The sequence below is a fragment of the Sapajus apella genome, unplaced genomic scaffold, assembly GCF_009761245.1.
Source record: "Sapajus apella isolate SASKATOON/1434 unplaced genomic scaffold, GSC_monkey_1.0 scaffold108, whole genome shotgun sequence".
NCBI lineage: Eukaryota > Metazoa > Chordata > Mammalia > Primates > Cebidae > Sapajus > Sapajus apella.
The window spans coordinates 5868042-5882007 of NW_022437048.1; the positions used below are offsets into that span (position 1 = coordinate 5868042).

Sequence of the window (13966 nt, forward strand, 5' to 3'; positions counted from 1 at the left end):
CAGAAGCAGCACATGGTCTTTGTGGAAGCACGTGAGATGGCCCATTAAAAATATTACGTTGTGTGTGAGTGCGAGTGTAGGCTAAGTCAGGGACTGCCCTGAGGAGTCATGAACGCAGTCCTCCTTTCAACACCGAATACCCTCCCCAGCACTTTCTCCCTTCATCTGTCACCTCCGCTGGCCTCTGAGCCTTTTCTCACCCCAGAGTCTCTGTCTCCATCCTTCTACTAATTATTTTCTTGTCTTTTGTTGCTGAGCCTGCTCCAGCCTTTCAGAAGTCAATCAACAATCTGAAGACAGAGTTTAGGAGACTTGGCCTCAGCACGGAGAAGGTAGAAAGGGAGAGTTTGATCTTAATCGTTTGAGGGACAGTTTATCTGTGGTCTCCCCAGTTAAAAATCCCATGCATTTGCTCATGAGAAAGAATTGTGACCTTGGTGTCTGTAAGAGTGTTAATACTCTATTCTCTGGGCCCTATGAACTTTATATTTAGATTTAACTAAAACTGATTGGATTTATTTACTCTAGGAAATTATTTAATTTCCTAAACTAACTTCTGAAGTGGTATAAGCTCATTTTAAAAGACACTGAAGGGAGAGGTTAGTTAACTTTCTAAGCTTACACACTTACCAAAGTGTGCATCTGGGATTTTGTCTTCAGTTTTGCCTGATTCTGCATCTGTGTTAGTGGACCAGCTGATTGGACCTGACCACCATGCCGAATAATGTTTCTAGGGGAAATTAAAAAAACAAAGTTACAAATGAGCTTTTTTATTTTTTATTTTTTTATTTTTTTATTTATTTTATTTATTTTTTTTTGAGACGGAGTTTCGCTCTTGTTACCCAGGCTGGAGTGCAATGGCACGATCTCGGCTCACTGCAACCTCCGTCTCCTGGGTTCAGGCAATTCTCCTGCCTCAGCCTCCTGAGTAGCTGGGATTACAGGCATGTGCCACCATGCCCAGCTAATTTTTTGTATTTTTAGTAGAGACGGGGTTTCACCATGTTGACCAGGATGGTCTCGATCTCTTGACCTCGTGATCCACCCGCCTCGGCCTCCCAAAGTGCTGGGATTACAGGCTTGAGCCACCGCGCCCGGCCTCAAATGAGCTTTTTTAAATTGAAAATTTTGTTGAGATAATTGTAGATTCAAATGCATATTTGAGAAATTATACGCAGAGCCTACTGGTGCAGAAAAGCTTCACTTTGCTAGTTTTTCCCAAGGTTAACATTTTACAAAATGATAGTACAATATCATAACCAGGATATTGGCACTGATACAATTCGCCAAACTTATTCACATTTCCTGTTTTACTTGTATTAATTTTTCTCTCTGTCTTCCCTGTCTGTATTAAATTCTATTCAATTTTATCGCCTGTGTAGATCCACGTATCCACAGACAAGAAACTGAGTAGAGCCAACACCACAGGGGTCCCTCGTGTTGTCCTTGTTAACTGCAAATACCTTCATCTTTAACCCTTGGCAAACATGAGTCTGTCCTTCATTTCTAAAATTTTATCACTTCATATAAATGGAATAATATAGTGTGTAACATTTTGGGGTGAGCTTTTCTCACTCAGCATAACCTCCTGGAGATTCATTCAATTTGTTGAATCAATAGTTAGTTCATTTTTCTTGCTAAGCAGTATTCCATGGTATGGATGTACCATGGTTTAACCACTCTCCTATTGAAAGACATGTGGATTAATTCTGGAGTTTCCTACTATATTTAAAGCTGCTATGAACATTCATGTACATGTTTTTGAGTGAACGTAATTTTTTATTTCTCTGGGATAAGTGCCCAAGAGTACAAATGAACTTTTAATACAGTTCATAAATCCAGAATTAGATTTGGCATGATCCTGCTCTGAGTTGCATTTTCACCTTTTATCCAGTTCTCAGTCTGATTTTGTGTGGGACTCTCACCTATTTCCCTCTGGCCCTGGGCCTGTGTAAATTTCCAGGCTGATTAGGGTGCTCCTGAGCTCTGGAAGGAGATTTGCTTCTCTTTGTTGCCAGCTGATCTCCTGGAGTCATCTCTGCCATCAGTCATGCTAGTCAGTTTTGCTGCACCGATGTCCCTTTCCCCCAGCATAGATGCCTAGAGCTCTAGTGGTCTGCACAGTTAAGTCAGCAACTGTGTTCTGCCTTACTTCCTGTGGGAATGAAAGGCCTTCTTAGAGGTCCTGTGAAGTTTAAAGGGAATGGTTGCAGCCCTTTCTTGCCCTTTGGTTCCCTGTAGTGAACACATGTTGCCAAAAGATGGCAGTGCACTTTGCAGCCACTGAGATTGCTCCTCCCTGTTGCCTGTGGCTTAGAGAATTGTCTTGTTCTTTATGTGTATGTCGAAAATGTGCACAGCAGATTTGACCAAATAACAAAAGCACCAATAAAGTACTGTGAAGTTTAGAAGCATGAAAGAAAGCATCACATTTGCAAATGGTTTATAATGGCAATACTACCCCACTTCTTAGACATGATTTGAATAGGGAATAAAACTCAGAAATGTGTGTATGAATGTATGATTTAAGTAAGATGTCAGTACTGATTGTTATATTCTGTACAGCTCCCGAAAAAGACCTGTGAAATGCTGATTTTTGTCTTTCATCTGATCCAAGATTAGCCAAGTAACACGGACAGCCTGCTTTTGAACCCTGAGACTTCAGTCCTCAAGTAAAGGCCCTTGTATACACTTAATTTTCATGGCAAAAATGACTGATAATAAAACTCTTCACTTGCTAGTATTTGTCCACTCCCCTGTGTGCGTCACTTTGGCGTGTGTGTGGGCATGTGTGTAAAGAACTTTTTAAACATTGGCTATGCATGGGAAAGCTGTGTGAAGTGAGAGATTATGGGGTTCACTGGATGTCATAAACAGACCAAGCTAGTAAGGATAAAGTGGGATGAGCTGAAATACAAGATTAGCTAATAAACTTTAAGCTGTATGCACAGAGAGAACCAGTGATGTCAAACTCTGGTATGAACATGTTAAACACTGGTGCCCTACTGCTCTCCAGGGTCCCATCCTCTGTATACCTGCCAGTGCGTGCAGGTTTCAGGCTTCCCCTGGGCTCAGTGCGGTGGTTGCTTTCATCCTACAGCTTACAGAGTAGCTGCAATCCTGGGGTGGCAGGGAAGCAGGCGGCTTGCATAGCAGCAGCCTTTTTGCTACTGCATCCTTTGGCAAAAGCTTGGGCTAGGAGGAGACATGTGCTGTATAAAGTTTTAACCCTGAATCCAGATGCTGTTACTATAGAGACAAGTGAAGTGCTACAGTGGAAGGAGTAACAGGGGAGGGATGGGAGAAGGGAGGTGAGAGGGCAAGTGAGGCGAATCTAAAGGCGAGCACACGAAGACCTTCAACCTTTAGCAGCACTGTGACGGGGCAGGCTTGCATTCTGAAACTTGTGTGCTGGCGGCCTGCCACGTGCTGACTGGCTGAGTGGCAGCTGCTTGCGCTGTGTGGACTAGCTGGTGAGCACGTTGGCAGTTGGCAAGGTCTCTAGGGGTGGGAACTGAGAGGGGTGGAATGTAGATGGGTGCTCAAGACCCAGTGGCTGACAGTTTTGCACAAATGTTTCTCATGCTGAGCTTAAGTCACCCTCAGGAGCCTGCTCAGTGATTAGGACCGGCTGCTGAAAGCTGGTGCATTTGGCAGTAGATTTCACATGTGTTACTTTAAATCATTTTGGTGCCCCAAAATAACAGAGAATAAGAAAAACCTTGCTTTGGGTGTGGACGTCTGTAGAAAGTGTATAACTTGTATGGTCACAGGCCTAGTTGAGGGAAGGCATTATTGACCCTGAGTGGATTTTATACTGACTGGTGTGACCCTTATCCCCGTGATGCTGGTGAGAAGCTTCCAAATCTATTCTGAACTTTGCCTCATGCTGGTGATGTGAGCAACCCAGGGAGCTTTTTAGAAGCATGCTCTTCCCTTCTTTGTGTTCAGTGAACGCAGAGTGTGTGAAAGGAACTTTTAAGAATGGGTTTGGGGGTCTGATTAAGGACTGGATGGGTTAATTTCTTCCTATTGATAGAAGGAGGAACTAGTTGGGTCAGGTGGTTATTTTAAAAGATATCCGTGTCTTACTAATAATAGCAAGCAACTGCTCAGAGGATTTGCGGTGGGGAGGGACACAAACCCAAATAATTGACATTTGTGGCATAAAGATGAAGAAAAGGTGCTGAATTCCTGTATTTTGTGCAGAAGCCTAGATGCACCAGGCTGGGCTTACTGCTAAGAAGGAGTGAGGGCTGCTCTGGGGAATGGCCACTGTGGCTGCACAGGTTTTATACTTTCAGTTTGCCTCACTCACCCCTTTTTGCTTCCTACGGGGAAGGGACGGCTTTGAGATGCTCTGCATTGTCTGTCAGAAAGAACAAAGTTTCTAATTACTCGCTGTGTATAGTCTTGGAGGAATGTGAAATATGCATCAAAGAGCCAAGGACTGCACCAATCATTATTCTCACTTTCTATCTCAGATGGAACAAGTGACAGTGCCTCAGTTAGGCTGGGTGGTCTTCTCAGCCTAGGAAGTGGATTTTTCTGAACTTTTCTACTATCCCCTCCAGTTGTTGCTGGTTTTCATTTTCTCTTCCTTTCTGTATTTTCTTTCTTCTTTTAGAGATGGGAATTCACTGTGTCACCGAGGCTGGAATGCAGTGGACTAATCATAGCTCATTGCAGCCTTGAACTTCTGGGCTCAAGCAGTCCTTGCACCTCAGCCTCCCAAATAGCTGGGACTATAGGTGCACTCCACTGCACCTAGCCAATTTGAAAAAAAGAAATTTCAGAGATGGGTCTTGCCATGTTGCCTGTGCTGATCTAGAATTCCGGGCCTCAAACAATCCTCCCACTCGGCCTCCCATAGCATTGGGATTACAGGCTGAGCCACTGCGTCACCTTTTCTTCTTTTACTTCTCCTTTGGTGGTTGCATGCAATTCTGGGAATGGCTTAGGCACAAAGGCTAAACCTTTTATTTAGGAAATTTGAAAAAAGATTTTCGGACCAGTTTGATTAATGGTGGGGTGCAGAAACGATGTTCCAGATGAATTTGTGTTGGATTCTACAGGCTGGAAAGAATTAGTCCTGATAGGACTGGAAAGCGTTAGTTCTGAGCAGCCCTGTGAGCTAAACCACTCTTTGTTTTCTGAAGAGGAGCTGGCACTGTTAATGTACATGCAGTAGTACAGGGCTTCAGGATTTTGTTGTGCTTCTGAGGTCTTTTAAGAAAACTTCCCCATTAAACTGTCATCCTTATCTATGTCTACAACTGTATAATGGATGGGTTCTTGCCTTTTGAATTTATTTGCCTGCATTGCTAAGGATAATCTTTGAGAAGGTGGATGTGATTGCATTAGGTAACTTGTCTGTCTTGCTCACTGTAACTCCAGTGCCTTGGATTGTGCCTGTAACATAGTAGGTATTCAGTAAATATTTACTGAATGAATGAATGAATGGAAGAAGGCAGGAAAGAGAAAAGAGAACTATTGAATGCATCCTCTGTGTCTGCTACTGTGTGTGGTATGTAAAAATTATATGTGGCAATTGGAAGACATTGGTCATGACAAAAATGCTTTTAACATCTCTCTCTCCAACTTTCTCAGTCACTCGGTAGCAGTATCCTCCTTCTTTTGTGACTTCCTTGACATCACTCTTGCCTGGATATCTTACCTCATTGACTGCTTTTGTTCCTCTGCTCTGCTTGTAAATGTTGGCATGCTCGGCACTTGGTCCACTCCTTGATTTTTACATTTTCTTCCTGGATGATCTCACCTAGTAATAGTTTCAGGTACCAGCTTTATTCATTGATTTCCCAATTTTTTGTCTCTAATCCTGAGCCTCTGAGCTCCAGACTCAGATATCTACTTGTGTACCCGATGGCTCCTTTTTCATGTGTAATAAGCACCTTACTCTTCAAGTGGCTAAGCAGAACTCTTGATTTTTTTCCCCAACAACTTGTTTTTCCCATAGCCTTCCCTTGGCTCCTGCGATAATTTCTTGATTTTTCTTGTCCCCATACTGTCCATTTTTCACGTGGCAGCCAGGGTGATCTTTTAAAAATGAAAAATAGTTCAAGTCACTCTCCATTTTACAACTCTTCAGTGACTCCCACAACACCTAAAATTTTGACTTCTTACCCTGGTTTCATGGACCCAACCAGTATCATCTGCTAAAGCTGACCTTCTGGCCCTGTCCAGCAGTGCTAACTTTGTTTCTGTTCCTGGAACATCCTAAACTTGTCTTCACCTTAGAGCATTTGCTTTTGCTGTTCCCTTTGCTTGGAACACGTTACCTGCAAATATTCACAGTGCTGATTCCTTCCTGTCATTTTGGTCTCTGCTCATTTGTCCTCCAGAAGCCTCATGTGAACCACCCTATGCCAAGCAGTCCCTGCCTCATTTTATTCTCCACAAAGCACTTAATGCTATCTCAGATTACTTTGTTCATTGATTCATTATTAATTTCTTAGGAACTTTGCTCTGATTCACAGATACATTTCCCTGTTTCTGAAGAGTATGAGGAACATGGCAGGCACTAAATAAATGTTTGCTGAATCAGTAAATATACTGTATTATTTAATCTTCACGGGAACCATAGGCTTAGAGAAGTTGGTAAAGGTCTTGACTTCTCAAGTCTTTTTTTTTTTTTGAGACAGTGTCACTCTGTCATCCAGGCTAGAGTGCAGTGGCACGATCTTGGCTCACTGCAACGTCTGCCTCTCAGGTTTAATTTATTCTTCTGCCTCAGTCCCCCGAGTAGCTGGGATTACAGGCGCGTGCCACCGTGCCTGGCTAATTTTTGTATTTTTAGTAGAGACGGGGTTTCACCATATTAGCCAGGCTGGTCTCTAACTCCTGACCTCAAGTGATCTGCCTGCCTTGGCCTCTTGAGGGATTATAGGTGCTGGGATTACAGGCGTGAATCCCATGCCTGGCCTCAAATCTTCAAGTAATTTTTTCTTCCACTAAAATATTGATGGCTGATCCATATCCTACTTGCATTCAGTTTTCTATTTTTAATTTGAGCATAGAGAAGGGAAAAGATGTGTTGTCACCATGGGCTATTATACACAAAGCCAATATTCTTGAAACAAAAAAATCTTGCAAGTGTCCAGAGGTAATGAGTTTCTTAGTGGTGGTGTCCACCGTTGATTGGTCAGGGTAAAAAGGAAGGAAACAGAAAGGAAGGAAACTTACAGTAATTAAACACGCAGTATGTGCTGAGTCCTGCATTGTGTGCTTTTAGGTATGTTACCTACTTCGAATCTCAAAGCCATCAATGCCAAGTTGATATTATTGTGTTGGATTAATGCGTGGTTGATGTTATTACCCTGGTTTTATAGATGGAAAAACTGAGGCTCAAAAAAGCTAAAAACTTTGCTCCAGGTGGCACACCTATTAAGTGGTAGAGCTAGCTTTCTTAAACTGAGGGCTTCCTGACACCAAATTTCTGACTTTTTATGTTATGATGGTTGCTTTGTTAGATGGATGTGCTTCTAAAATAGTAAAGACAAAAATATGAATTCAATGCACATCCACATAGATTACAACAAATATCTAAAGCACAAGAGTAAGTTATATAGATTATATGGAAAACAGACCTACAATATTCAATGCCTGAGCTTATAATTGGTTGAATAGAATACAGAATGAACATTTGGTTCTCTGGCAGGGCTCATGTACGGTATGACATAGAGCAGCTGTCCCCAGAGAAAGTTCTTTGTTTCCAGACTGGTACTACACAAGCAGCATTTGAGCAATTCAGGATTTCTTTCTGCTTTCACTATAAATAGAGCTCATGGAATTCTGTATGTCAAAGTTAATGCAATGAAAAGGAGCTGCAGAGTGTGGAAATAAACCTTAACTCATTCTATAAACTAGAAGCACGTTTGGCATCAGGAGACCCTAAAAACGCTGTCATTCCTTGGATGGACTCTGAGGTCTTATTTAGCATATGAAATCGCAGAGTAGATCCTATTATGTAAGGAGACAGGAGGACAGCATAATGTGGTTACAAAATGAAGAACTTTGTGCCCTTCAGGGAAGAGTTAACAGGGAAGATATGCATAGAGAAAGACATGTGATAAGAATGTGGAAAATGAATGAATGGGTGGCATGTATCTGTGTGTATTGCCGAAGCTGGGTTGCTAGATAATCCTCAGATGTCAGATTTCCGTAAGGCCAACATGTGACTCAAAGCTTGCCACTCAACAGAGAATACTGGGCTGTGCTGGTATTAAGAGGCTGGCTGGAAGCTAGGCTCCCACTGTGCACTAGCCCAACTCCCCGTCGCTCTCTGTGTGTGGGTGGGTGTGCATATGTGTGTGTGTGTGAGGGTATACATTTTATGCAGTGGGTGTTTAAAGAGCAGCTAAGCACTGAAGCTGGATTTCCACAAACGATCATCACGAGCACTCCAGACATACCAAACTTCCTCTCTTGGTATTTTTTTTTTTCTTTCATCCTTTTTTAAAAAAATTTTAAAACCCCAAAGGAGAGAGCCCCCAACATCCTGCCTACAGGATTGGGATTATTTTCTCTTACTTGTCTATGTGGGTGCCCTCTCAAGGTTAGAACGGAAGCTATGTGGGACCGGCATATTCTCCAGCACCAGATGAGAGGAGCTGCGTGAAGCAGTAGCAGACACCAAAGGAAGAGTGACTCTGCCCTGCTAACATGAACAACAGCTTGCAGGTTAACCTGCCCAGAAGCTGGGCTGCTCCAAGTGGCTCACTCCAGGAGAAGTCTGAGCATTCTTTTTTTCTTTTTTATTACTATAGGATGGAGGATGAAGCTGTCCTGGACAGAGGGGCTTCCTTCCTCAAGCATGTGTGTGATGAAGAAGAAGTAGAAGGTGAGCTTTATGGGTCTGGGAAAGTGTCTATTGACATACATATGTCTCTATAGATAATAACATTCATGCATTTCATTTTTAAAGTTAAACACCAAACCTTTTCTATAGGGTTTCATCAATCTCTACATTTTGCTTCAGCACAGAAAGTAATTTTAAGAACTTCATTGGACCATCAGAATCTGATTCAATATGAGTCTTGCCTGGTTTAAAAAAGTCTTATTTTAAGTAGGTACCTATGTTAGCTGTGCCTCTTCATCAAAAATAAACATTTTACAAAAAATACTAACCACCTTCCAATGACTAATTCAAGAAAGCTGCTAGATTTATATAAATATATTCAGTAGCATCTTTAATATTCTTTCTTGTAGCTTGTAAAGATATAGATATTACAGAAGGATAGTGATACCATTGTTGCAGGAAAAATGGGTTTAAGCTGAAGATATTAAGAGTGGTAATCATGGATGAATAAATGTCAGTTAGGAGAAGATGGACAAGCATTTTTTATTTAAAAAACTTCAAGGATCTCTTTTGCTAATGTTTCCTAGTGCCTGTTAAAAACTTAAAGAAGAGTTATGTTTTATCTGGTACTATAATACTTTCAGTGGGTATTCCCTTTTCCTGTCTCCTGACTTATCAATAATGTGGGAAAAATGCTATTTATCTGAGAGTGAGAAGGCAAAGCTGAATTAATATTTATTAAAATAATTATATGAAGGCATCACGGATATATGTTATTATTAATATTTATAATGAGATTTTTAAAAACCAGGGTTATAGGCAATACTTAAGGTTAAATGAAATTTGCAGGTAAATTATGTGATCAATTCCACATTTTAAAGTCACCTGAGAGACAATTCATCTGTGTTTTGGAGACTCTGGCCTGACTGGTGCCATATGGTAAACATTTAGTGCCAGCCCCAGACTTGAACCAGACAGTGGTGGGCTTGGGGAAAAGAGAGTCAGTATTGTACATTCTGGAGTGATTCTTCAGGCAGACTGAACACCAGGTAATGGGCAAGTGATGCTTCTGTGCCACTTGGAACAGTTTGAATAGTGTGGCTATCATGTTGTTTCTCATGTTTCTTTAGTAAGTTTCTTCTGCCCATGTGGTGTTAGAGGATTGGTGCCTCCACCCCCACCTCAACTTCCCGCATTTATGCTCTTGGGACTAATGAGTTTGATGCCTAAGTTTCTTAGGAAAACGGAAACTACAGTATTTTCTTTCATATTGTTTTATGGGTTCCTTGCATTTTTACAACATGCTGTGGGAAAATGTCAAGCTGGTAAAAGCAAAATAGTAAAACTTCTGTCTTAAGATTCTTGGAACCCATGATGTTAAATCATTATTTTAGTGACTCGGTCACTGTCCCAGTGTCAAAGAGGAGATACAAGTATTAAAGTTGTAGCAGATGGATATAAGAAATAATGTAGCTTTAGTAAATAGCCTATAGTTTTAAGTCAATTAAAGTAGAAAAAAGCTTGGGAGTGACATGCACTGTGTGCATGTGTTTTCCTTTCAGAATAATATTCCAGCTAAATTCACAAGAGATGTAAATCGCTTCTCAAATTTGTAAGGTCCATAGGATTGACAGTACTCTACTGCAATAAGATATTGTATATTGTTTCTTAAGGCTTTGACTAAGAAGTGTATTTCCTGAAGTATTTCCCTTGATTTTCAAGCACAGAATTAAGATGACAACATAAATGAATAGCACACAAATCTGTAGCCAGGTTTCTTTAAGAAGAAACAGAAAGACAACCAAAGGTGGTAGAAACATCTGTAAAATTCAAGAAATGTGTTGGTTTCGTGATGATTAAACTTGCCAAATGGATGTATGTATTTTCCTGTTCTTATAAGACCTCTATTTTAGTGACTGTCTTTCATGTTGATTGGTACCTGAGCTGACTACATGTCTTTCAAGACATGCTTAGATAGTTGCCTGTTGCTGAATCCTGAGCCCCGCAGTAGGATTGCTTATGGGTTATTTGCTGGGTAACTTTCAACAGTGCTGACTGTCTTACAGTATAGTCTTGAAATTATAGTTATTGTTCATTAGAAATAAACAAAATTGTTCATTTTTAATTCGGTGTTCTCCCAACTGACCCTCCCACCTTTTCACCTTGCTTTATTGATGGGCGTGGGAGGACTTTGATTTTATAGTAGCTCTAGGTGATAGTATAAAGTAGTTGAAATGGACAGGGGTTTTATGGCATATCCATGGTTCCAGTGGTGGCCTAGGTAAGGACCTCTAAGAAGTATTCACATTTTAAGGGGAACGTTTCTTCCCAAGGGACTGAGTCCATCTCATATTTTTAATTGCATAGAGAAGAGAGTACTTGAAGAAAAGCAAACTATTATCTCTATTCTAAAGTATCTTCCTGGCACATTTATGGCAGAAGTGAATGCCTTAGTTTTAAGGGTCAGAATTCAAAAGGCAAGGAGCTGGAACACTTTGCCTTTATGCTATTATTTATATTTCCTTTTATGCAAGTAGTTATTTCTCTTGCTTCTAGAATAAACACAGAAGTTTACAATGTTTGTAAACATTCTTGGCAAAGTAAACTTAAAACTTTGTTTTTTTTTTTACAGTTATCTGCATAAATAAGATGTACTCTTTATAAATGATTATTAAAGTAACTAAGTTCTGATAGTTCTTGTTACTTTGAAATATTCATGCTTTAAAAATTCTTAGGGTCCCCTAATTTGGGGTGATTGGATTCAGCTCAGCCTGATGGCAAGAAGAATCAGATACTCTCTCATAGTTCCTTCGAATGCTGTGGATCTGAGGAGAGAGACTTCAAACCACGCCCTCAGTTCACCTTGTTCAACTTTACTCTCAGTGGGTGGCATGACACTTAATCCACATTCTAAAAACTTAATAGAAAACCATCAACTGCAAAACTCACTAAGAATAGAGTGAGTCAGAAGAGGAGTCATCTGTTTAAATGAATTTATCTATGTGGCATATATTTAAAGACCTAAACCTCATTGTCACATAATTTTCTTCATGTGTTAATGGCTTAAAGAGAAACTAAGTACCAGTTTTAATCTTTAAATAAATAGAAGCCTTTAAATCTGCTCTTCCACTGGTTACCCTTGTACTATGTGGGGTTTTGTAAAGTCAACATTTTTGGTGGAGAGTGGTTACTGTGGATACTTATTTTAAAATGTCAGTATTTCAGATATTCATATTTCTTTCTTTATCAAAATGCTCCAGCTCCCACCCAGGCCCTTTCATGCTGCCACAGAACTGGCCTGTAAATGACAAATTAACATTACCAGAATGGTCCAGAAGTGTTGACCACGAGGGACAACCACTCGCTTTTCATTTCCAACATAGACGGGGAATTGCTAATTACATAGGGGTGAATGAAGGTTGAGATAGGAAGGATCCCAGGTAGCTTTATCCAAACAGAAGAAAATCCTATGGATGTTTTATTCTTAAAAAAGCTAGCCAGGATTTTGGATCTGTATGATATAAACAGATTACTTAATAGTCTCATATTTCGCAATAGGGGAAAAGAGCAAACTCCACCTTATCCTTTGAGATAAGGCTTTGGCTCTGCGAGGCTAGGTAACTCCCAGCAGGCCTTGGCAACTCTGACTTCATGAGGAGGGGCCTCTTTTTAACATCATGTTCAACCAACAGCTCAGAAAATAAAAAATGAAGTAACGCAGTATGGGTTGAAATGTGTCTCTGTTTGTGAGGCTTGGTTGGTACTCTCCTAAAGTGATTATGCTATATTGTGCTGATTTTCCTCTTCCATTCAAAACTTCATGCAGTAGGAAGTATGCACCCATCTGTCCTAGTGGAAGAATAATTCTACAAATTCCCATGTCTACTGGTGGACATTAAGAGGGAGTTTTTTTAAAACGCATGGAATGTGCAGGAGGATTATTTTCAGGAAAAGTAAAAAAAATATGTCAGGGTCTGGGACAGGTAGATATTCACTATTTGTTAAAAGAAAGAATGAATAAACAAATATATAACATAAACTAAATAAAACATATGAAGAATCACTTTGTATAATCCTGTTACATATTTAAAAATATCTTTTGTTAAAAATTTGGTTCTCAAGGCCTGATGTGGTGGTTCAAACCTGTAATCCTAGCACTTTGGAAGGCCAAGGTGGGAGGATCACTTGAGGCCTAGAGTTCAAGAATGGCCCTGAAAACATGGTGAAACTCCATGGCAAAACCCCATCTCTACAGAAAAATACAAACAAAAAATAGCTGAATGTGGTGGTGTGTGCCTGTAGTCCCAGCTACTTGGGAGGCTGAGGTGGGAGAATTGCTTGAGCTCAGGAAATCAAGGCTACAGTGAACTGTGATTGTGTCACTGTGCTCCAGCTCGGGTGACAGAGTAAGGCCCTGCCTCAGAAAAAGAAAAGAGAAGAGAAAAAAAAAAGGAATTTTGGTTATGTTAGTACTCTTATTCTAATGAAATGATATAGCCTCTCATCTTATCCTAGGTATTACTCCTATTTGATTTTGCAAAGATCATTGATATATCATTTATATATTTATGCTGATAAGAAAAAGAAGGTCCTAAACATCTCTGCTTTATCAGACTCCTTCATTCTCCTACTTTGTTTTTTGAAGAGAGAGACTAAACTGATGAAATGGTGGTTTTTGTCTTTTTGGAAGTCAAGATCTCAACATTTTACAGATGTGAAATAATGACTTAAACCTGTTTCTCACTAGAGGATATTAGGATGATCTACTCCTGTGTATTGGAGAAGGTAGTATTTTTCTTAAAAAATGTGGGCCTGGTAGACATTTTAAAATAATTACAATGGTATAAAACGTAATTGCCAAGAAGGAGTGAATGAAAACTTATCGGATGGGAAGGGAGGGGCCGAGTAGGCACTGGGGCTATTCTGAGCACTGGATATAAGTGTCCGGTTGCATTTTGCTGGCCTCTTCTCTGCTGTTCACTCTAATTGCTCAGAAAACATTGTGTACAGAGGAAACTCTTGGGCAAATACTGCAAAAGGAAAAGCCTTCTTAAAAGAAACAATGTATCCACACATTGGACCGCTTCAAAGAAATATAGTGAGGTGTTTAAAAGTTGGTACTCCAATAGCAACCTAGGTTTCCCAGAA

At 40.4% G+C, this 13966-nt stretch overlaps 1 protein-coding gene across 13 annotated transcripts in view; it reads left to right on the forward strand.

Annotated features, from left to right (window-relative positions):
- Positions 1–13966, forward strand: part of SLC4A4 (solute carrier family 4 member 4) — a 499211-nt gene that overhangs the window by 143758 nt on the left and 341487 nt on the right. For 7 of the 13 annotated variants that reach the window (XM_032259359.1, XM_032259358.1, XM_032259368.1 and 4 more), the window contains exons 1-2: positions 8279–8448; positions 8787–8860. In XM_032259359.1, the coding sequence (XP_032115250.1) occupies positions 8354–8448; positions 8787–8860 (169 nt within the window). In that variant the 5' untranslated portion in view covers positions 8279–8353. Of the gene's footprint in view, positions 1–8278; positions 8449–8784; positions 8861–13966 lie in introns of those variants that run through there. The other 6 variants (XM_032259361.1, XM_032259360.1, XM_032259371.1 and 3 more) reach the window with 2 other exon arrangements.